General features: G+C 51.5%; 1 protein-coding gene across 1 annotated transcript in view; it reads left to right on the forward strand.

Moving 5' to 3' along the window:
- Nucleotides 1-24,946, forward strand: part of LOC101654948 (protein FAM169B) — an 82,436-nt gene that overhangs the window by 14,021 nt on the left and 43,469 nt on the right. The window contains exon 4 of the mRNA XM_045296470.1: nt 17,026-17,111. Within this exon, the coding sequence (XP_045152405.1) occupies nt 17,026-17,111 (86 nt within the window). The remainder of the gene's footprint in view (nt 1-17,025; nt 17,112-24,946) is intronic.

Raw genomic sequence — 24,946 nt, forward strand, 5'->3', positions numbered from 1 at the left:
ACAAAATGCTGGTGAGAGGGTTTTCGCTGCTGTGGTTCTCATCATGAACACGTGACTGACTCTTACAAATCTGCCACAGGCAGGCGAGCGCAGGAGAGAGAGGGGCCCACCTCCAGAGAGCCATTTATCTCGGTGGTACCACCAAATGAGGCCATCAAGCTGGTACCCGATTGACAGGCTAAACTCCACCCGTATCTTCTCACAGGTGCCACGTTGGCACTAAAAAACCATCACAAATGGCTTTCAGGAACGGAAGGGGGTGGATTGACTCACAGTTGTGGAGCCTGAACTTTACGAATTCCTTCTAAGGCCTCTGAGCTGCAAACTCTTCCCCACCTCTCTCCCAGCTGCTGGTGGCTGCTGGCAACCCTGGGCATGCCTTGACTGTTCGTAGATGTACCTTCCCTTGGTATCTTCCATGTGAGACTGTCTCCCATCTCTTCTTCCCCCTGTGAAGAAGCGGGCCAGGAGCCTTGGTAGTGAAGCGGTGAAGCAGTCAGCTACTATCTGAAAGGCGGATGGTAGAAACCCACCAGCCGCTGTGCGGGAGAGCTCTGTAGCAGTCTGTTTCCACAAAGATTACAACCTTGGGGATTCTCTGGGGCAGTCCTCTGTCTTCTAGGGGTGGTGGGCTGTCAGAGAGGTGCTTTGGGGAGGTTGTGGATAGGAGTCGGCACGCTGCCTGCACGCTCAGCAGTTTTTCCTCCTTGGGAAAAAGATGGGGCTCTCTACTCCTCTGAAGAGTTAGGGTCTTGGAGACTCACAGGGGCAGTTCTACCATGTCCTTTAGGGTCACCACCAGTCAGCTTCGACTTGATGGAGTTTGCTTGTTTGTCTGTTTTGGGGGCCAGAAGAAATTAGTGGGTCATGGGTTGGAAGAGATTAGTTTCAGGACCCATCTTACTCTAGTGTGACCGTTTCAAAGGAAGACCATCTTGCTTAGAAAGGGCTCATTCACAGGTAGAAGGCTGAGAAGAGCAATCTCTTTTTTTGGTGGGGGGTGGGGGGGTCACACTTGAATCCATAACCATATACAGGCAATGAAGCATTTTGACTTCTCTTTTTGTGAAACTCTAGACACATTTCATCAAGGTGGTTTGAGAACCCTGCATCCTCGGGCCCATTCCTCCTGGTGGGATTCTTCTAGACGGCTTCCGGGCCCAGGCTGGTGTGAGTCCCCTGGGGAAACATGGCTGGAGGCTCCCAGGACCTTCCCTGCTTTGATATTGCCCGTCTGCCTCCCGTAGGCCTTGTATTCTGCACAATCCCCTGTGTCTTGTTGCTCCTTGTATCCGTTGATTGTCAATAACCTCACATCTTTATGCCCCTGCCACCACCAGTTGCTCCTGGTTATACTATGACCACAGTTACCCAGGGTACCAGGATAGGCCTGCGCTCCTCAAGGCTTTGATGCCTGTAGTTTCGAAAGTAGGCCACTAGACCTTTCTTTTGAAGTGCCTCATGATGAAAAGAAACCCATCATCATAAGTCCTCTCATCAAAATAGCTGTGTACATTGGGTCTCCCACGTTAACTCATGATCACTTCTCCCAGTTCTGAAGAGTCCAAGCAATTAGGGCCTTTCCTCTTATCTTCGCCTTTCTTCTTCTGTTGTTTTGGGGCCTAAGCCTGGACGTCAGCTTCGGACAGAACAGACATGGACCCTGGCCCTGCCAACTTACTGGGTAGCCCAGATACGAAGTCCTTTCCCTCCCTGAACCTGGTGGGGCGGTGTTTAAAGATACTCAGCTGTTAACCAAAAGGCTGGTAGTTTGAACCCACCAACGGCTCCTGTGGAGACATCTGTGGCAGCCTACTCCTTGCACACGCATGGAGCAGCTCTCTCTGTCCTGCAGGGCAGCCCGGAGTCAGCACGGACTTGAGGGTGTTGGGTGCCCCGGAACACCAGGACCGGGAGGAGGCAAGCGCCTCTTCTTCTCCCATGGAAGGAGCGCCTGCCTTTGCTTCTCTGTCCTCTGGGCGTTTGGGTGGGTCTGGATGTCAGAGCTGGGACTTCTCGTTAACTTGTGGCTGAGCTCTGGCTGCTGGAGGCCTGATAGAGACTGCTGGAGTCTATCAGGGAGGAGCCCATGCCACTGACCAGGGCACTAGCTTGTTTTAAAACCATCCTAATTGTTAGAAAGTTGCTCTTTATTTTGGTCCCAAAGCCTCACTGGACAGATGGCAGCCAATTGTTCAGAAGCACTGGCTGATCAAGACTGGGCTGCCATGTTAAGGCTTTACAGCCCTGGGTGAGAAGACACAGTGCTTGGCTGCCAGAGGACAGAGGTGACTTGGGGCTGCCTAAATGGACACATGAGGACCCACCTCAGTGACCACTCTGTGTCCTTTGGTGCTGCTCGAGCCACGTCTGTTGCAAACTGGAGTTTATTCATGGAACGTAACTGGGTTGATGAGAGTACTTGCAACCATTTGAGTGAAGCTCTTCAGCTTCAGGGATTCAGGGCTTGTGGCCAGAAAGTGTTGTTTGGATCAGTCGGTTCAGCGTTTTACAAGAAGATCGCAAGTGGGGTGTCTGCGTTTCGGAAGGAAGCCCTAAGTATCTGAAGGGGAACATGTCTTTGTTGTTCCATTCGGGTTGTTGCTCCTGTGTCAAGTTGGCCTCAAACTCATGGCTCCCCCCTCTCGGCCCCCCCAAAATGAGCGAGATGCTGTCTGGTGCCGTTGCATCCCTGTGGTCAGTTGTGGATTGAGCCACTTGGATCCAGATGGTGCTTCTTTTAGAGCCACAGAGTTTTTATTGGTGGAATTTCAGAAGGAAGTCACTAGGCGTTGCCCTTGTCTGGAAGGTCTACTGAAGCCCCTGAGCAGAGAGCAGCTGTGCAAACCTCCACCGAGGGATGGCTGTATCTATGGTGCGTTGGCCGGGAATCCAGCACGGGCCTCTCACTTGGAAGGCGAGCTCTTCACCACCGAACCACCAAGGTTTGCTCATACCACCAAGGCTTCAAGAAGCTCATGGGGTAAAAAAATCCATGAGCTTTTCACTCCGTTTCCCCCGAGCTCTCTGAAGCCCGCGTGTAAGTCTTCGGGAGCTCTGGCGGCCTAGTGGCCTGGTGGACAGAGCTGCTGAGAGCCAGCGCCAACTCTGTGACAGGGAGGTTCCAGAGTCCTCTTCTTGTGTGCCTCTCGATGCTTCACACCCGCAATGTCCCCTCTGCAGCAGAGCCTCGGCCTCCCCGCTGAGGGGCTTTAACTAGGACGCCATGCTCTGTCTTTGTACGCGTGCAGAATGACAGCCACCGCGGCTTCCTTTACGCCAGGGCTGGCCACACTGGGTGGCCGTCAGAGACGTGAGGTTCAGGAAGGAAGGCTGGGTCGCGAAGATGCCCTCTGCATCCGGGCAAGCCTGCCCTTTCCCGGGACAGCTCCGGCTGCTGAGCATCCCAAGGACCTCAAACGCGGTGCCTATGATTCTGGACACTGCTTTCCGCTCCAGCGGGCCCTCTAGGCAGCTGGCCTTTGCGTCCATAGGACAGCTCCTCGCAGGTCTGGGGGCGGCCACTATAGCTTCTGAGTACTGTTTCTAGATCGCATATTTCTCAGTCTCCAACTGTACCTTCAGTGACGCCCTTCCCCTTTGGGTGGGCCGTTCAGCCTCCCCCGGGGTTTGCCTCCGGGGACCGCGGCGCTTCCGTAGAACCAAGACAGGCCACTCGGTATCTCCAGGGGCCAGGTAGCTAATCCTCGACGTGCCTGGCCCAGGCTTGTCCCACAAACTTGTTAGTGAGAAAGGGCTTTGGCTTTTTTAGATTTGTCAAGTTGATGTGTTGAACCTGAAGATCCACTCCATCCTCCTCCTGCCTGCCCTTCTCGCCTCCCTCCCTCTGCTTTATTGAGCTACAGGTCATACGCCTTGCGATCCACCATTTACAGTGGTCAATTCAATGTTTTTCAGTAGATTCATAGTAGCACATGTATTAGAACATCATTCCATTTTTAAATTTAATTAAAAAAATCATTTTATTGGGGGCTGGCACAACTCTTATCACAATCCATACATACATCCATTGTGTCAAGCACATTTGTATTTGTTGCCATCATCCTTCTCAAAGCATTTGCTTTCTACTTGAGCCCTTGATATCAGCTCCTCATTTTCCCCGCCTTCCCACTCCCCATCCCCATGAACCTTGATAATTTATAAAGTATTATTATTTTGCCATATCTTACACTGTCTGACGTCTCCCTTCACCCACTTTTCTGTTGTCCATCCCCCAGGGAGGAGGTTATATGTATATCCTTATAATCAGTTACCCCTTTCTACCCCCACCTTCCCTCCACCTTCCCGGTATCGCCACTCTCACCACTGGTCCTGAAGGGATCATCTGTCCTGGATTCCCTGTGTTTCCTGTTCTTATCTGTACCAGTGTATATCCTCTGGTCTAGCTAAGTTTTTAAGGTAGAATTGGGATCATGATAGTTGGGGGTGGAGGGTGGGGGGTGGAAGAAGCATTTAAGAACTAGAGGAAAGTTGTATGTTTCATCTTGCTACACTACACCCTGACTGGCTGGTCCCCTCCCCGTGACCCTTCCATAAGGGGATGTCCAGTTGCCCACAGATGGGCTTTGGGTCCCCACTCCGCACTCCCCCTCATTCACAATGATATGATCTTTTGTTCTTTGATGCCTGATAAATGATCCCTTTGACACCTCGTGGTCACACAAGCTGGTGTGGTTCTTCCATGTGGGCCTTGTTGCTTCTGAACTAGATGGCCACTTGTTTATCTTCAAGCCTTTAAGACCCCAGATGTTATATCTTTTGATAGCCGGGCACCATCAGCTTTCTTCACCACATTTACTTATGCACATATATGTCTTCAGTGATCGTGTCGGGAAGGTAGGCACCCACTGATATGATTTTTTTGTTCTTTGATGCCTGATACCCGGTCCCTTCTACACCTCCTGGTCACACAGGCTGGTGTGCTTCTTCCATGTGGGCTTTGTTGCTTCTTAGCTAGATGGCTGCTTGTTTACCTGCAAGCCTTTAAGACCCTGGACGCTATATCTTTTGATAGTCGGGCACCATCAGCTTTCTTCACCACATTTGCTTATGCACACATTTGTCTTCAGCGATCGTGTAAGGAAGGTGTGCATCATGGAATGCCAGTTTAATAAAACAAAGTATTCTTGCATTGAGTAAGTACTTGAGTGGAGGTCCAATGTCCATCTGCTGCCTTAATACTAAACCTATAAATATAGGCATGTAGATCTATTTCCCCACACTCCTATATAAATATAGTTATATATGTACATGCCTGTATTTAGACCTCTATAAATGCCCTTTGCCTCCTAGTTCTTTCCTCTATTTCCTTTTACTCTCCTCTTGTCCTACTATCATGCTCGGCCTTCATTTGAGTTTCAGTAATTTCTCTCGGTTACATCGCCCTTGTTGAATTCCTACCAGGCCTCTCACACCCTCCTTGCCACTAATTTTGGATCACTTGTTGCTCCCTTGTCAATTGGGTTGGTCAACACCACCTCCTTACCCCCGCCTCCCCCTCTCCCATGTCCCCCAAGAACCACCAGTTCCGTTGTTTTCTCCTCCAGACTGTTCATCGAGCCTGTCTTTTCTAGATAGACCTGCAGAGATAATAATATGCACCAAAAAACAAGGCATAGCAAGACAGCGACAAAAGAGAACAGAATGATGACAGCAAAAAGAAAACCAGTGACCCAGAGAAGAATAAATTCATTTTTTAAAAAGAAAGAAAAACCTGTAAATCGATCAAGGTCTGATTTTTGACCTCTAGATGTGCCCTCCAGTCAGGTCCGATGGGGTACCACGCTCTGGCCCCAGAGTGTATCCTTTGCACTCCCTTGGGAGCTCCCTGCTCGGCTCCTCCTGCTGCTCTGTGGCATGCCTTTGGTGATTGGCCTCGGTGTCTCAGGGACATCATTCCATTTTAGGGCCAAGTCGCGCTCCTTTGCCTGGAAATACACATGCCATTTGTCCATTGTTGGTGGATATTTTGGCTGTTCTTACTTCTTTGCGATTATGACTAATGCTGCTACCCACACGGGCAGACACATTTGCTGCGGACCTGACTTCAGTCCTCTGGAGCAGATAGCTAGGAGAGGCATGGCTGGTCACCGAGTCTGTGTCTCACTGGTGTACGCTTTCCAAAGGGACTGCACCGTGTCCACTCCTACCAGCAGAGGGTTACGGAGTCTCTCTGGTGTCCACTTGGCTCCCGTGTGCTGCCCACAATGCTGGGTCATTTACGGGGAGCAGTAGGGGGTGAGAGCTCATGCCTAAGGGACATCTGTGGCAGGGAATAAGGTTTACCGGCAGAGGAGGGGTCTGGATTGGGGTCATCAGCCCAGCTGAGGACCTGGTGTGTCTGCAGTGGGGCCCCACCACTTTCCGCTGTTCACTGGACACTAGTCTCAGGCTGTGACTGGCTTTCGTGGGCAGAGTCCGAACTTGCCGGCAGGAGGAACCCTGTCAGGTGATGCCCACAGAGGCCCAGTGCCCCCATGGGTGCTGGGAGTTCTCGTTGCTCTCTCACAGGGGAGATGGGACCCAGGGTGGGGAGTCCTGAGGCCGAGAAGCGCTGCAGAGAGCCGAGGCTGCCCTTGTTGCCACATGCGGACTTCGCTGACTGGAACATCCATCCCCTGAGCCTGCTCTGAGGACGTTTTGTGACCAAGCAAAACACTTACCCTTCAAATTGCTGTTAATTTATTTACAGACTTTGGTGGGTACACGTCATGTGCATCCTGTGGAAACCAAGCTGGGGATTGAAAAAGGGTGATGTTTTTTCCTGGAAAAGCATGCCCATTGTGGGCCTGAGGTGACAGCGAGGGCCAAGGCAAGCATTCAGATGAACCCAGGCCCAGCCTTCTCACGGGCTGCCCTGGGCTGGGTGGGGGTTGCCCTGTGGTAGGCCCTGGTCAGACCCCATCTCAGCTGGTTTGGGGCAGGTGGATGGGCAGGGGAGTGGGTGGAGGGTGAGGGGTGCCTCTGAAGGACCTAACGTGTTTCCTGAGAATGAGGGAGGCCCTTTCTGGGGGTTCACCTCACCCCTGTGCAGGCTTCCTAGGGCTGAAGGTGGGGGGCAGAGCCGTGACAACCGGCTTGCAGAAGGGACTCCCCACAGGCGTTCTCTGAGCTCCCCAGGGTGATGACCACCCGGGTGGGTGGTGAGCCCCACCTCTCCTCAGCAGGGGAGCCTGCCAGCCTGACTCACGGACTGGGGCACACACCGAGACAATTTAGGTCTGTCCAGTAAGAACGCCCCCACCACCTTGTCACCCTGTGGTAGTTTGTGTGTTCAAGAGCCCTGTGTTGCTGGGATGGCAGGAACTAAGCCGCCGCTGTTTCCAACATCAGTAGGGTCACCCAGGGTGGACAGCTTTCAGCAGACCTTTGAGATAAAGAGAGTCTAGGAAGAAAGTCCTGGTCATCTCTATCCAAAAATTATTCCACGAAATCCCTAAGGGTCACAGACACGTTTCTGGGCTCTTGTCTGCCTACTTTGGCTGTGTCCAGGGAGCAGGGCGCTGCGTCGGGCGAAATGGAGGGCCTGTAGAAGTAAGGGGGCTCTCAAGCTGCTGCTGCCCAGTGCCCCCCGACACCCTGGGGGGCTTGAGGGTAGTGCAGGGCTGTCCATAAGGTTATGGTGTGGAGCTGAAGGCAACTCACAGCAAGGTTAAGGGAGCTGAGTGTGGTTGGCAGGCAGGAGATTCTAGCCAGGCCAGCAGAGCAGGTGTACGGTGTGCAGCCCTCGGGGTTTTCTAGCTTTGAGGTGAACACCGCAGAGACACACCAAGCCCAAGTAGAAGTTCCCCGGGCCACCCATTCCCCCCGCCCCAGCACTGACTAGCAGGCACTCGGTTGGCATTGAGCATGCCTCTCGTGAGCCTGCTGACATCCTCCTCTCTACGGTTAAGGCTGGCCTTGCTTTCGGGATAGCGCCAAGGGAAGTATCAGGCCCAGGCAGCCTTGGCCGTCCCACGCTCGGCAGTGGGGGAGCCACATAAATTGGTTTGACAGTTTGGGGGGAAATGGCCCTGGTCGGAACCTCAGCCTCCATTTAAATATGTGCTTTTCTGGGCAGCTGAGGGGTCGTGGGTGGCGCAGACGCTTACACAGGCCTCCTGATTTTCCATACGCCCAGCCCAGAGGAGCTGTGTGCTGGAGACAGGGGTTTGTTTTCCTTGGGCCACCAGAGGTGCAGGTGGACGAGCTCTTGGAAGGGACAGGAATGTGTTTGGAACGTGTGCCGGCCATCAGATGTTTGAGATTTCCTTTATTCCTTGTCAATTTGTGGCACTCACGACGAGCTGGATTTCAACACGGGGAAGCAGCATGCCACAAAGAAAGACCATTGACTCTTCCCGGGGGAGTGGTGGTGTCCGGAGAACGAGGCTCTCTGAGTGGACGATTTCAAGCGTCGAGGAAGAAGCCATTATTCTGGGGGGAAGGTGTCAACGAAGGCCGCACCCCTGCTGTGTGGACCCTATGGGTCTCTCTGCTTCTCCCAAACCCTAGAAATGGGCAGAGCCTGCCTTGGGCCAACCCACACTTAGGTTCCCTTCCTAAGTAGGCAATGTCCCTGGGGGTTCAAAGGGTGGTGCTCAGCTAGGAATGGAAAGTCTGGAGGTTTGAGTCCGCCCAGAGACACCTCAAAGAAAGGGCTGGTGGTCTGCGTTAGCGATCTCATCCCTTGGTCCCCCAGTGGAGCACGGGGGGCTGGTTTGGGGAGTTTCTGAGATGGTGCCTGGGTGGTGCAGACAGGGAACACGTTCAGCTGCTTCCCAAAAGGTTGGAGGGTTGTGTCTACCCATAATGCCTCAGAAGAAGGGCCTGGTGATCTCTTTCCAAAAGATGGACAGGAAAGGCAAAGGAGCTCCTCTGCTCGGACGGAGCTGCGGTTGCGTGAACCGGGGTCCACTTGAGGGCCGGTTGTTCGGGGTTCTCAGATGGACTCATTTCCTTGTGGACTCTTCCCAATACCTTGCAGCCCAGCTGTGCCTAGTAGCATCCAGACCGCTGGAAAACCACACCCTCTTCCTGGAGTTAAAACCTTGAGCACAAAGTCTCTCAGGACCAAACAAAACAAAACAACAGCCTGAGAAACACAGGGTGGCTGATGCAAAGATCATGCAAACCAGATGTTTCCTTCTCTGTGGTAAGAGGGGCCTGGGCTCACCGGGCTTCGGGGGAAGGAAGCATCGCTTTGTCAGGAAGACTTCTTCAGGGGGCTGGAAGCCCCAGGAGTACAGTGTGACCATCTCCATGTGAGCTGCAGTGTTTTCTCGGCCCTGAAAATGATGGACCAGCACAGTCGATGTTGCCTACAAGTCATGCTAGTCCTTGGACCGTGTTCCTGTGTTGTCCTGTGCCAGAACTTTCCAGCACTCCTTCCCTGGGTGTATTCTATGTTTGGGAAGGCAGCCTGTCACTTGCTTTCACTGGCTGTGTGTTTTTTTAACTTTCTGTGGAGTTGCATATTTGTTCGGTTTGTAATGGGCAGTCTTGGGCCTGGACTCCGGGGAGGGGCCGTCGAGCGGGGAGCAAGGCCGCTCTGATGGAAGAACGGACCGTGGGCCAGCACGTGGCCTCCGGGGTTCGTCAGAACACAGCGGGCTGCTGTCTGCTCCTTCCTTCATCCCCCCGGTGGCACCAGGCAGGGGCCCGCTCTCCCGCTATAGGCTGTGTGTCACCTTGCTGTCTCCAGCTGGCATTTCAAAACTAGACCCCAGCCCTCCTCTTCCCTGCTTGCTACTGTAAAGGCAGCATCATCCGTCCATGCAGGCCCAGGGGTTGCCTGTGGTCCACACCTCCTTTTCCCTTCCGCCTCCTTCCTCCTGTTCCACTTGAGTCAGCCCCGCTCCCAGCAACCCCGTGTCAGTCACACCGTCTCCTTAGGGGTTTCGATGGCTGGTTTTCCCCAGGGAGATCACCAGGGCTTCCTTCTGAGGCAGCTCCAGGTGAAACGGAGCCCCCACCTGTGAGTCAGCATTCAAATGCCTGAACCCTTTGCGTCGCCCAGGGATGGGACTCCCGGTGGCCATTTTTGCCGCCTCTGCTCCACCCTCTCCATCGAGTGCTTCTGCATGTCAGCCTGCTCTTCCTGCATCTCAGCTGGACTGCCACAGCCTCTCATTGTCCCCCTCCTCTGGCCTCCCCACCCTGACCTGTTCTTTACACGGGAGCCAGGGCATCCTCCTTTTATTGTTATGTTTTTATAATAGACTTTTCACTCACAGCAGTTTTAGGGTTAGAGAAAAATTGTCCCCAAGGCACAGATCATCCTCCCTACGGCACAGCTTCTACACGGCTGCGGGCACTGTTGTTAGGTCAGCTAACCGCAAGGCAGGTGGTTCAAACCTCCAGCCGTTCCATATGAGAGAGACGAAGCTCTCTGCTCCCATAACGATGGACACTCTTGGAAGTCGGCTATAGAAACCGGCTGTCAGTCGGCAGAGGGCTTGTCTGTTTAGCGCTTGTCTTTGAACTGTAGCTGTCGTCCACCAGCTGCTGGGTGGTGCGGTGGCTGTGGTCAGGTGCTGTTGAGTCTGGCCCGGTGAAGAGCAGAATGAAACACCACCTGCTCCAGTGTCCTGCTCAGTTGTTCTCGTTGGAGCCCAGTGCTGCCGCCACGGTGGCGACCATGTTGTCAGTGGTCTTCCTCTTGTTCACTGTCCTTCTCTAGGGACTGGCCTCTCCCGACAGCACGTCCAGGGTACGTGGAACATGCTGGCTGCACTTCTTCACAGGCAGATCTGTTGTTCTTTTGACAGTCCGTGGTATGTTCAATGACTGGGGAGGACTATGCAAATGCGAGGCGCTTGTGGCCCGGCATAGGGGTTGGATAGCTTGCTAATACCATGAATACGGCACATGACATGCTTGTTTGGGTGGGACCATGCAATATGGAACCCTCAGGAAGGCGGAGGAGTGGGGCAGAGTGGGGGCCACTGGAAGTTTTGCTGTGCTCCCTGGGGTGGGAGAGGGCAATGTCATCACCATCCAGAGAGAAGGGCCAAGAGTGGAGTGGGTGGAGTGTGTCATTTGGGCTTGAGCTACGCACGCTCACCCTCCCTGACCCGCCTCTCTGCGGGAGACCGCTGTGACACCAGACACGGTGAGGGGACACAGCAGAAACAGAGGCAGAGACGCAGTGGCAGAGACCCCAGAGGCCAGCAGGAGACAGAGCAGTGGGCTTCCTGGCCCACGGGGAGAAGCAGATGGATGCTTTCTGGCATGAGGCTTGCTGTCAAAACATTGCACTTACTGGCGATGTTTTAAAGGCTTTTTTTAAAAAACCATTTTATTGGGGGCTTCTACATCTCTTATCACAATCCATCCATCCATCCATTGTGTCAAGCACATTTGTACATTTGTTGTTAAAAGCTTTTTAAACCCTTCTTCAAGCAGGGTACATCCAGGCTGAGGGAATTAGGGCCAGAGAGGGCTGTGTCTCTGGGCATGGCTGAGGAGAGGCTGTCTTGATCAAAGAACTGTATCCTGAGTGTTCCTGAACCCCGGTCGTAGCCACTTCTCTAATAAACCCCATTGCTGCTAGTATGGTCTGTGAGCTCCTTGTGACCATTACAGTGGATTACTGGACTCAGCAGGGAACTGGAGAGTATTGTGGGAGGGACAGTTGCTATCGGACTTGGTCAGTGGTGTTGGAGGTGGGGGCTTATCTGACCTCCACCTGGCAGGACTCAGCCTTGAGTTGATGCTGATTCCCCGCTGTGGGGTTAGAAGTGGTCAGATGCCGCATCCCTGTACGCGTGTGCCGCCTCGGCCCACATAGTGGCTCCTGAGTGTTAGCTTCTGTCTGCTTGTGCTGCAACTGATGAAGTGGCACAGATGCTGTGGTTCAAAGCCCGTGGAGGTTTCCGTCAGGGTTCACATTGTGCTATACCGTCGGATGGGTTTTTATCTGCTGTTAAATACATGTAACACAACCCCAGGAGTCTACCAGTGTCCCGGTGAACAGCTCCGTGGGACAAGGACAGTGGCGATGTTGTGCTGCCACCACTGGAGCTTTCTTTTTAAATAACTTTTTTTTTTAATTTCAGAAATGCAAAGTACTCCCACCTAGAGATAACCAGCTGCCCTATGGCTGAAGCCCAGCTTTGATCCTGATGTGCGTTGACCCTCTTGATGCATCAGGAAGCCCAGGTGTCCTTGTCCACCCCCAGGGCTGCCCCTGCCCCACTGGCCACCAGGCTCTGGCCCAGTCCCAAGAGCAGAAGTCTGCCCCTAGCCCCTCAGTGGGTCCCTGACCACGGCTCACCAGTGTCGGGGTGGGGCCCCTACTCTGATGAACTGTGCCTTCTGCCCCAGGGTCCTGGTGCCAAGACAGTGTTTGCCCAGTGAGTGGCAGGCCTCCCTTCCCTCACAGCGTGGAGACAACGTCCTGAGCTGTTAGCTCTTCCCTGGCTGGCCGCTCCTTTCTTGCCACGGTTCTTTGGCCAGTCCCTCCTCCCCTCTTGTCTCACCTCTTCCCCACCCCATTGGCCTCTTTCCTATTGTGAATAATGTTGCAGTCAACATGGGTGAGCATGTATCCTGAGGGCTTCATTGCTGGTTTCTTGAGGTTGTAGACTGAGAAGAGGGATTTATGGGTCACATATTATTTCTATTCCCAATTGGGCTGGGCTGGGCCTTTGGGCAGAGGCGGCTGAATGCAGTGGCTAGATTAATGCTTCCTGATAGGAAACTGAGTGGTCATGGGAAATGGGGTGGGTAAGAACGTAGGTCCACATTAAGGAGCAGTCCTGATGAAAACAATCAGACTGTAAAGGAAAGACAGACATTTCTCTGTAAAACAGAGCTGACTAACCATTTGGACAAGGAGCACACACCATTCACAGCAGCAAGAAGAGGAAGCAATCTCAATGGATCTCAATGGAGAAATGGGTACACTGCGGCTCATGCACACAGTGGAGTACTAGACAATGTTCCAAAGTGACAGTGCACCTTGGGAACAATCGCATAACATCGATGCACCTGGAGGACATCATTTACTCACTACCATTGAGGGTGCTGACTCACAGTGGCCCCCTGTGGATTTCTGGGACTCTTTGTGGGAGGAGAAAGCTCCATTTTTAAAAAAAATAAATCTTTTTATTGGAGGCTCTTAGATATAACGGTCCATACATCCATTATATCAAGTGTACATGTACAATTGTTGGCTTCAACGATTTCTAAACATTATCCTTCTTCTTGAGCCCTTTGATATCAGTTCCTCTCCCCACCCCCGCCTTCCCCACTGTGCCACCCCATGAACCCTTAATATATCATGTATCATTATTATTTCTATGTATCTTACACCTCCCATTCTATCCCTTCACCTATTATTCTGGTGTTCGGCCCCCTTGAGGGGTTTACTCTGTCATTGCTATCCATCCCCTTTCCTACCCTTCCCCTCCTGGAATCATTACTCCTATTACTGATTCTGTGGGGGGTTGTCTTTTCTGAATTCCGTATATTGAAAGCTCTCATCTGTGCCACTGTATGCACAGTGGTCTAGTGATTTTCGAAGTAGGACTGAGATTATGATAGTTGGGGGGAGAAAGGATTAAAGAACCAGAGGAGTGTTGTGTGCTTTGTCAGAGCTAAACTGCGCCCTGAATGGAAGGCTCCGGTTTCCCCCTGCGGGGCTGCTGGTGGTTTCCAACTGCTGACCATGGGGCTCATGAGTAGTGGCTGCCCCCCAGGGCTTCTCGGGGGCATTGGGCTGAGCGAACTTAGCCAGCCATGGCAGGACAGATGCATGAGACCACTAGTGTACAAAGTCGCACGAAGGAAACATCCTTTGATAGTTCTAGGATGGGGAGGGCAAAAGAGGGTACATTACTGGCTAGAGAACTGATGTGTTCAGTGGGGTGATAGGACAGGCAGTGTCCAATCAAAGGGGCTACGCTAAGAGGAGAGTGAGCGTTCGAGCCTCCATCCTGCAAGAACAAGAAGCACGTAAAGCCAGTGTGAGAGAGAGCCAGCTTTGGCTCAGGATATTGGCGTACGTGTGATTACATTGGCTGCACACCTTTCTCTGAATGTGATAGAGCGTGTCCGGCCACCGCTAGGAAGACATAATCAACCACTTTGAAAGAATGAACTGCTAGACTTTGAGAACCCTAGCCGCAGGGTGACATCAAGCACAATAGACATGACAGTTTACCCAGAAAATGTTCTACGTCCTACTTGACTGAGGGGTGACAGGGGTCGCACAAGTTCGGGAGCAGCGTGTAAGTCAGGTATAACGATTGGCAAGAGCGTGGAAGTGCAAAGGGATCACACCAACAGTCGTTTCCATAACCCTGAGACCAGAAGGCCTAGCAGGCATCCACCCACTATCTCCAGATGCTCTGAAAGGGATCACATCTGGAGGCCTGGATAGGGAAGAAGAAAAGGTTTGAGCAAACTGAAAATTAGAGACCAGGCTTCCTAGTTGGACAGCTGAGACTACAGTCTTAAGTCACCCTTCATATTTTGAACGTGTTGCTCACCCCTTTGCAACCAACTGAGAGACAGGTCTCTAAGGAGAACAACACGTTAGTGAGGCTAGTACACCTTAGAATAATCAACCACTTCAGGTCAAAAAGGCCACCTTTACCCAAGAATGAAGTTTGGAAAGGTTAGGAAAGCATAATAAGAGGGTTTTTGGTTTGTGTGTGTGTGTGTGTGTGTAAGTAGCTCACTGTCTTCTTGATAAAGGCCAGTAAGTTAAGTGCTTTGCATATTTCTTTGAAATTCCAGAGCAGTACTTGAAGCAGGTGGAAGAAGTTTCTAGAAACTACGGGGAAACTCCCACGGCCTTCGGAAAAGCAGTTAGACCAAACCATGCTGACCAAGAGTGGAGACTGGCTTAGAGAGAATTTGAGCAAGTTCGAGGGTGGAGTGTTCTCCACTGCACAGACAGGAAGTCAAGGTGAGGAGGGGCGGGGGAAGGTCATCTGGCTAGGAAGTGTAGGAGCCAGGATTTGAACCCTGCACCCTGGATAGAGGGTTGTGTCTAGGGCACTGTACTCCACGTTCCTTCAGTGGCTCTGCAGTGTGCTGAGTGTGGGAAAGGAACTGATGTCTTATGGAGGTGAAGTTCGCAGTTCCCGCCCTGCTGTCTGGTATGCCCTGGGGACAGCCCTGGGCTGGTAGGACTCTGGCCCCTGTTCACAGGCCACTCTGTCTGCAGTGATCTGGTCTTGTCTGCTGGCCACTGGAGGTTTCTGGGGACTTTCCCAATAGCCCTCAGCTAATCTTATGTTTGACCACAGCTCCTTGTACATCCTGCCGTTCACTGCAGCAGATGGTTCAGCTCTTTCTCCTTCTGCAAGCTGCAGAAACCCAGGGGACAGGGAGGGGGAGTGTGCGTCAGCCTCTGTGAGTCCAGGGCAGGGCTATGCAGGTCACTGGGAGACTTGGCCAAGGGGAGCTGAATTCGTTGATGATGCTGAGCCTTGATTGAATCCAGGCCTCTGAAAGTTAGTCCTAGAAAACCTTACTGTCTCTGCGTTTGGGGAACCTTGTTGTGTCCCAGAGCCAGAACCATTCATGCCATCTTCCTGGGATCCACATCACCTGTCACCCGGGAAATGAAGTTGGTGTGGAGAGGCTGAATCTTCCCAATGTTACTGCCCCTGGCCAGCCCTCTGCCCATGCCCAGCCTCTTCTCAGGCCCTGGCTGGTAGAGGCCCGGTGGGCATGGACTCGCTTCGTTTTAAAAGCTCGGGCATTGTCCTTTCCATTTTCCAGCCCTGGGGGCAGTGTCGCTGACAGTAAGGAGTCAGAAGTGAAGCCCGAGGCTCCCGGCCCCTGCTGGTCCCCCAGGACCCGCCATCAGTCCTGGATGCGCTGGGCGCAGACTCTCTAAGGACTGTGCTGTCATTGCTTTCACGGGGCCGTGAGCTTAACTGATCAGGAGCTGCTGCCGTGTTCCAAGAGGTGGGCTTGAGGACCGCGCAGTATGGACTGGTTACCTTTGACTTCCTTTAGCAGCTCAAGATTCATTTCGAAAGACAAAACAAAAACAGTTCGACCTATTTTGTGACAGCTGGTGTGACTAATTAATTCTCTTTAGGGTGCGGTGGAACTGTAAGGCACCTCATAAACACCACATCATAGTGTGCTTCCTGTTTCAAGGAGTGCGCCTCGTTAGGAACATCTCTTAGTGATTCACGTTAAGCAGGAAACTGTCCTCGATGGCTGTATCAACCTCTTCTAAGTCCTAGTACACGCCCTTTTGGAAACGAGTAAGTTGAACGAATGAAGTCGGGTGTCAAGACCTGAGTGGGTGCTCCTCTTCCAGTGGACTCTCGTAGTTTGGGAACTGTAGTCTGAGGCGATGGCATGAGCCACCGGTCTGATGGAGCTGACGCAGTTGGTCTTTGGCAGACGGGCTGAGTCTGCAGGGTAATGGCGTTGCAGCCTGGACGGCATAAAGGTTCCCACCGAAGCTCCTCGGAAGGCAGAGAATGAAGACGAGATGGCAGATGAACCTGAGTGGCCTACAGAATGTGTGTGCAAGTCTCAACCCTTCCCTGAAATCCCCAGGAGTCCTTTGCTTCCCCTCCATGATCATATTTCCCTCCACATCTTCAGGTAAAACGGTTTGACCTGGGAGGAACCCTTTTTCTTCTGTGGCTTCTGGAATCCCTGGAATCTCAGTGCTTGAGAAACACACAGGGATATAGATGCGTGTGCATATGTCTGTGTAGATGTATATTGTGGGTGATTCCAGAAAACAGCCACAGTAACACTGGTTTCCAAAATATAATTCTGTCATTGTTGGCGTGTGACCCTTTTGCCCAAGAAAATCGGCGCGTAGCTGGTTTTCCAGTCACCAGGAAGCATTTACACAGACAAGCGGAGGGCTTGCTCAGGGGACAGTGGTTACTCTTGTTCCTCGTTCCTGTTCCTGGAAACATCAGTTGGGAAATAACCGTCACTGGCTTCCCCATGCGTGCTTTCTGCTGTACAGACCGCCCTCTAGGGACTTGCTGCGTGCACCTCATCCTTTATTTTCTCTTCCTTTGCCCGCAGTTGCGGCTGTCTACTTGGAGGGAGCCTGGTGGCCTCTTGAAGATGTGCTGAGGACGGCTGACCCTGCAAGAGACGGTCTGAAGAAGGTGAGCCAAGAGATCAACAACTGAGGACATCACTTTCTTTTCCACCAGTTTCGGCTGTATGCCACTTGTTGGTGTGTTCACCAGGTTGGGGACGTGTCACCACTATTCTGCTTCCATCTCCACTATTTAAAAGGTTTCTCATTCCAAACAGAAACTCAGCGGTCTTTAAGCAGTAAGCTCCTACTCCCAGCTGTTGGGACCAAAGATAGTCTTTTGCCTGTATGCCTATTCTAGACATTCCTATCAGGGGGTGGTGGGGGGGGGTGGTGGCCAGATAATATTCACCCTTCTTTATCTGACGTCGTCACTCAGCACACATGTTCAAGGCTCCCGAACGTGGTGGCATGTGCCAGGAGTTCATTTCTTCATGGCAGAGCAATAGTCCATTGTCTGTATGAACCATGTTTTGTGCATCCTTTCGTCTGTCGTGTCTACCCTTGGGCTCCTGTGAGTCACACTGCAGTGAGCAATGGGGCTCAAGCGTCTGTTGGGGTTGCTACCTTCCAGTCTTTGGGGCATCTACCCTGGAGTGGACTTGTCGGGTCATTGCCCAATTCTGTCTGTAGCTTTTTGAGGAGCTGCCAGAATGGCTTTCCCAAGCGGCTGCTCCATTGGACACCCCCAACAGCGCTGTGTTACGGTTCCCGTCCTTGCCCAACTTAGGCAGCCGTTGTTCTCGTCTGTCTTTTGGACGCAAGCCATCTCGGTGGGTGCAGAGTGGTGTCGCATGGTGGCTTTGATCTGCTTCGTTCTGCTGGCTAATGATGCTGAGGGTCATTTTTGTGTGCTTCTTGGCCTTGGTATATCTTCTTTGCACAAGTGCTTATTCAAACCCTCTACCTTCTCACCCAAAGGGATTACTTGTGTTTATTGCCGCCTGCAGAGTTGTGTGTGTGGCCTGGGCTCCCGCTGCCATTGAGCCATTGTCAGTTCAGGAGCCCTCTTGTGTGGTAGAGGAGAACTGGGCTCCACAGGGTTTCCCCGGCCGAGTTTGTGGAAGAAGATGGACAGACTTTTCTTCTGAGGCACCTCAGGATGAGCTTGAACCTCCTGCGTTTTGGCTAGAGCTGAGCAGGTGAGCTGCTGGCACCAACCAGGCCCCCATCCGTATTCCAGAGGCAAGTCTCTGATCGGCTCTTGGTGAACACCTCCCCCTCGCTTCTCCTGGCTGTCTCGTACAGGTCTGGTTTTCCGTGTCTCAAGAGGAATTCGTTGGCAAAGAAGGGTGAGTCTCTCAGTGAGCACGGTGCCCCTGATGTTCCCCTTCGGGTGGTCTTCTCATTCTGAAGAATCAGCGTCATGCTCTTTAGAATGAGGAGGGCGGCTCCTTTCGTGTGTAGGACTGCCGAGTTTGGATGTGGAAGCACAATCCACCCCTTTGGGAAATGTGGTCCATGTTGTTCAACAGAAAGAAATGTGCATGTATTTCCTCCTGGTGAACGTGTTTGGAAGGCCCAGCCTCCCATGGCTCTGAGCGAGATCCTTATTTCCCTTCCATTTGTAGAACGCGGGTCTGGATGTTTTCCCTCCTTTCAATTACATTTTGTTTCTTAGCCAGTTCTTCACGCAGTACCGCGCAAGCTTTCTTCATGGTCTTTTTGTTTGCGTAATTAGCGATCCTGGTCCCTGGATCATGGTTTGCGTCTTCGGAAACATTTCTGAGTCAAAAGCACAGGTACACGTTTCCCCCACAATGACATCGGGCACAGGAAGAACATCTTTCTCTCCTGCCAGGGTTGGATTGGGTCTTTCCCTTCTGCCAGATGAAATCCGCCTTTCTCTTCTGGCTTGTTTTCCCCGGAACTTTTTGGGTCTAGGAGTTGAAAACCATAACCTCCCTCACGTCATAGGTCATGCTGGTGCCTGGCTCGTTGTTCTTCCCCTCCGACCTCGGTTTGGCGGCTGCTGTGGGAGACACGGGGGTGGGCGGCTGCCTGCGGTTCGGCTGTCGTGGCTCTTCTCATTGGAGGTCTGGCTCCGGATGAAGCTGAAGTAGTTTACATTCTGGCTCACGGATACGTTTGTTGGCATTGGGTACTATGCGCCATTGGCTTGGACGCTGCAGCTGCTTGGTTTTTATTAGCAGAGGCTTTGGAAGTGCTCAGTGCTTCTAGCGGACACGTGGGTCAGCTCCGTCCGTGTCCAGGGGCGGAACTGAGGCTCCAGGTTTACGTGTTGCTGAGGAGCTCCGAGCACATCCAGACCAAGAACTTACAACGTTAACTAATCATGAAGATGTTACTGAATCATCATTATTATTATGGCTTAAGGTCTAGCGTTATCTATATTTTCGAGCATGTATTGAACAAGTCATTTGTACAGTCTCAGGACGGATGGCTGAAGATGCAGAAGGGGGCAGGCTGGGCGCACACGCCCTGGACACGGTGGCCCTTGCCAGCTTCTACCCCATCTCCAACACCCCCGTCCCCGCCCCCGTCGTTTCTACCCCGTCTCCAACACAGCTCTTGCCCAGCTGTCTCCAGGCCTCTTTAGAACGAGGCAGGGGGATGAAGAAATGTCAGCACTCGCCCTCTTTGAGCTGTAGTTTCTTCATCTGTAAAGACTAGCTCCTGCCCTGCAGACCTCCCCCGTGGGTGGTGAGCGTCAGAGAGTGACAATGGGCAGGTGTCACCGCCCTAGCTCAGGGTAGGGTGGACCTGGTGACCTTCCTGTACCAGCATGGTGGGAGTTACGCCCGGTAGAGCAATCCCACCACACTGTAAGTGGCTGATGGGAGTCGCCTCATAATGCTAGTGGTAGTGGCTCCTTGTGGCTGACTGGACACCCAGCCGTAGGCAGATTCCGAAACCCTGTCCAGTGGGATTGTTGTTTTCATTAGGTGCCGCCCAGTCAGTTCCAACTCACAGGGACCCTCTGTACAAGAGAACGAAGCAGTGCCCGGTCCGGAGCCTCCTCATGATTGTAATGTTTGAGCCCATTGTGCCAGCCACCGTGTCACTCCATCTTGTCACGGTCTTCCTCTTCCATGCTGCCCCTCTGCTTTACCAAAAGCACCGTGTGCTTTCCCAGGGCCTGGAAACGAGGAGCCCCCTTGGCGTAATCATGGAACGCGCCAGCAGCTCTCAGGGAGGAAGACTGCGCGTTCTACTCCTGTAACCGGTTACCGTCTCGGAAACCCACAGGGAGGTCACAACGAGTCAACAGTGACTCGAGAGCGGGAGTTTGGAGCCTCTCCGGATGACACGTCCAAAGTACACGAGATGAGGTCTCACCATCTCTCTTTCTAAGGACTATTCTGGCTGTACTTCTTCCGAGTCAGACCGGTTTCTTCTTTTGGCAGAGTGGTGTTAGGGTGGGCAAATGTGCAATGATTCTATGTGCACGCTGCTGCTGTTCGCTGCCACCAAGTTGGCCCTGACTCACCCCAAGCATAATGGGATCAAACTGCTATGACTCACAGGATGCTCGGTGGTTGATTTTCAGAAATAGTTCACCAGGATTTTCTTCTCAGTCCATAGTACCTGGGAAACGTCACTGAAATCTGTTTAGCATCATAGCAACATGCGAGCTTCCCTCCGCTGATGGACAGGTGGGCGGTGTCGACACATGACGTGAATCTGGATCTCCTGCACGGAAAGGAAGAATTCTACCATGAAACCCACACTCCTCCAGAGTGCAGCTCGATTAGCTATGTCTGCCGTGGACAAAGCAGTGAGAGGCCTTCTGTATGCCATGTAACGGAACAATTATTGCTATCAAAGCATAGAAATCACCACTCTACGAGTAAATATGAAAATGGGAAGCTATTGTTTCTCGGCACTTCATCCATTTATACTCCTCTGAAGGCTGTGTTTCCATCTCTCTGACCCAGTCCCAAGGAATTCTGGGCTCTTCAATTTACACCAAGTCAAAACAGCACTTCTGGCATCCTCCATGGATTAACATTTGAAAAGTTCTTTGAGTTTTGGACAACAGAAAGACGCTTGAAGGGAGGTGGGGGAAGTTTTCCTGTGAACTTCCGGTAGGATGGTCCTTGCTACCCTCAAAGAATGAGCAAGCGCATTGTCATGATAGAAAAACAAAACCATTTGGAGCCACGTTCTTGCCTTCTTTTTCACCAATGCAGTTTTAAAATTCTGAAAACGTAACTTCCTAACAAGCCCATATGATCGTCCTTGGCCCTTTCAGAAAATCCATCTAGACCAGCGGTTCTCAACCTGTGGGTTGCGACCCCTTTGGGGATCGAACGCTCCTTTCACAGGGTTGCCGGATCATAACAGTAGCAAAATTACAGTTTATGAAGTAGCAACGAAAATAATTTTACGGTCGGGGGGTGTGTCACCACAGCATGAGGAACTGTATTAAAGGGTCGCGGCATTAGGAAGGTTGAGAACCACTGATAGACTAACCTTTTCATTACTGAGCTGACTTTTCTGCCTTGAATTTAATAGGCCCAGCCCTGTAGATCCCCTCAAAAAAAGTACTTCTCATTAGACGTTTACATTTTTTGAAGGCACCCTAACAAGGCGAAGAGAAGTATAGTTCTGAGCGAATTGCTCTGCAGTCATCCCCGGACCACACAGACCTGTTCCACGACTTCTGGTCTTGGATAAACCTGTGCATGCGTGGGCTGGAGCCCTGGTAGCAACACTTTCATGTACCCTCAGATTTGACATCCCTGGCTATTCAAAGAGAGGGGTTAAAAGCATTGTTTTTATGTAGGTGAAAATATATACAAGATCGACCCCACCACAAGAATGTCTGTGTTCTCCCTCAGGGACATGGGCTATTCTTAAGTCGGGCCACTCTTCTTTTCCCACTTACCTTCCACACCACTTTCATTGTGCCGACCTGGCCGATAAATACATGTGGGGTTAATTGAAGGGCAGAGGATAAATGGCTCGGTGAGCCTCACTTTTTTAGTTCTCTGATCTCTTGCTTTGTGATGGTCGCACCAGGGTGCAGCTGCCTTAGCGGTTGCCTGCTTCAGCTTGCAAGGCTCACTTCCTGCAAGACATCCCCAAGGAGAAGCCACATGGACCTACCCTGATGCAGCCCTGGGTGCTGGAGCAGCCGTGTGGAGACCCCTGCCAGCGCTGAGATGCTTACGCATTCACTGACTCGGCTTTCCTCCTGCAGTCGGCATCATAGTGTGTGTTTTGTGAGATGGAGGAGGACTTTGTGGATTGGTGTTGGACATATGGGTTAATGTTGGACTTGAGGGCTTGGGCAGCACTGGGTTGGGATGTTTTCTTGATGCGCACCTAACCTTTACATAAAACTCTCTCTTATGTATGAGTTTCTGTGGATTTGTTTCCCTAAAGTACCCGGACTAACACACCAGTGTGGCCTCTAGGAGTGAGGGGTCATGACCAAGCACACTCTGGGGTCCCATAGGCCACAGAATGCAGTCTGCAGAACACAAGAAAGCCAACCACATTCATAAAGCAAGACCTTATCTCCCAGAGGACCAGGGCGGTGTATGGTGGCCAGGCAGTCCCACACAGAGGCTGCCGTTTCAGGGCAGCTATCCTCAAGTGTGGCAGTTACATCATCTGCTGTCAATTTGGGACTTGAGAGGATTAAGAGTGAAGGGGTGGAGTCTCATCTGTCCATTGGGTCACAGCCAATGAGGCCTCTGTGTGGGCATGGCCTTCTCCTGAGGATTTTGGGAATTCTGGTATTTCCTCCTTGGAGTCAGGAGAGACTTCTCTCTCTCTGCTCACTTCCTGCAAGACATCCCCGAGGAGAAGCCACATGGACCTTCCCTGAGGCAGCCCTGGGAACTGGAGGAGACACGTGGAAACCCCTGCCAGCGCTGAGATGTTGACAACGGGCCACTGGATCCAAAGACTTTCTACCCAGTGGCCTGGGATCGTCCTGCGTTGTGCGTCCTTGCATGAGATTTCTGAGTGTGAAGAGGACTTTATAGATTGGTATTGGACATATGGGCTCCTATTGGACTTAAGGGCTTGGGATGCTTTCGTAATGTAAAACTCTCTTATACACATGTGAGTTTCTATGGATTTGTTTCTCTAGTCTACCCGGGCTAACACATCAAGAAATAAAAATGTCTTACTGCTAAACTAGGAGGCCTTTGGGTGTCTGGTGCTTCAGTGAACAATGGCCTCCTTTGCCTTTTGTTTTTGCCATATCCTACATGATCCAATATATCCATTCACATACAATTTTGCAGTTCTATTTCATTGAGTAGGGTTATACAGTCATTAATGTTATCAGCTGCCTATTGATACTTTCCTCTACTTCTTTGCCTGTACTCCCGGGGAACTATTACTTCTGTTACTGTTTCTGAAGCGTTATCTATCTTGGTTTTCATGTTCTGAATGATCTTAAATATACAAATGAATATAGACAAATCTAACATGATTAATGAGGTGAAAAAAATAATAGTAAGGGGAGGAAATATTAAAAAATTAGAGGATAGTGATGTGGTTCATCAGTGCTCTACTGCACCATGGGATTTTTATCCCTTCCGTGTGGCCCTTCTGAGAGGGATTGTTTTGAGTCTCACTACATACATGCCCCTTCACATAGAATTATTGCTTGTTTTTGAACTTCTGATACCTCTTCCCGTCGACACCTCATGATCACACAGGCTGGTGTGCTTCTTCCAGGTGGGCTTTGTTGCTTCCTTGCTAGATGACCACTTGTTTAACTACAAGCCTTTAAGACCCCAGACCCTATGTCTTTTAATAGCTGGGCACCATCAGCTTTCTCCACCACATTGACGTGTGCACATTTTTTCTGTAGTGATCGTGACAGTGATTGTGACAGTGTATGTATCTTACAATGCCACATTATTAGAACAAACTGTTCTTGAACTGAAGTAAGATTTAAGTAGAGACCCAAAGTCTATCTGCTTCCTTGTTGCATTTGCATATGTATATATATATATAAACCAATATACACATATTTTTTCTTTCCTCCTTTCATTTCTCTTTCCTCCTACCCCACGAATATGTTTACCCATCACTCACCTCTTAGTAATTCTCAGATACAATTCAATCGATTAAACTTGACCAAAAAAGCTACACCCTCCTCTCCATCAATTTTAGAGCATGTACTGTTCCTTTGTACTTGTTACTATTGACTCCCTGCTCACCTCCCCCCACCTCTTCTCCCATGGCCCCCAGGAACCATTGGACCAGTCGCTGTCTCCATAAGATGGCTTATCCTGCCTATCTTGTATGGATAAACACCAAAAAACAAAAAAGGAAGAGAAACACAGATAGTCACAAGACTAACAGAGATCCTGACATAGAGCAGATGACTATCTCTCTATTAAATAGAGGGAAGGACATGCTAAGTCCAGCCCCCCTTTCCTCCAGAGCTGCATTTCCTGAGTCCTGCTTACCTAACAGCTCATGCACCCTTTTAGTCTTCAGTGCTCGTGTTGACAGGCGAGCACCCTAAACATCCCCATTGCAATTCCTGCAGCCAGGGATGGAGCAGTGTGGTGCCCCCTCCCACCCCACCTCCCCCTCAGTTATGGCCCCCTTGTGAGTAGTGCCCAACCAGTTCAGATGGGGTGCCAAGTTCTATGGCTCATCGTTGCAACACTGCACTCTAACTGGCTCCTCTCCTCCCTGCGACCCTTCTGTAAGGGGATGTCCAGTTGCCTACCGGTGGGCTTTGGGTTCCCACTCTGTACTCCTCCCCCTCATTCACAATGATATGATTTTCTGTTGTCCATCTCCCAGGGAGGAGGTCACATGTAGATCCTTGTAATCGGTTCCCCCTTTCCACCCCACCCTCCCTCTACGTTCCCGGTATCGCCACTCTCACCACTGGTCCTGAAGGAATCATCCGCCCTGGATTCCCTGTGTTTCCAGTTCCTATCTGTACCAGTGTAC

This window comes from Echinops telfairi, unplaced genomic scaffold (genome assembly GCF_000313985.2).
Source record: "Echinops telfairi isolate 266 unplaced genomic scaffold, ASM31398v2 ScPeMD7_7409;HRSCAF=8447, whole genome shotgun sequence".
NCBI classification, from domain to species: Eukaryota; Metazoa; Chordata; class Mammalia; order Afrosoricida; family Tenrecidae; genus Echinops; species Echinops telfairi.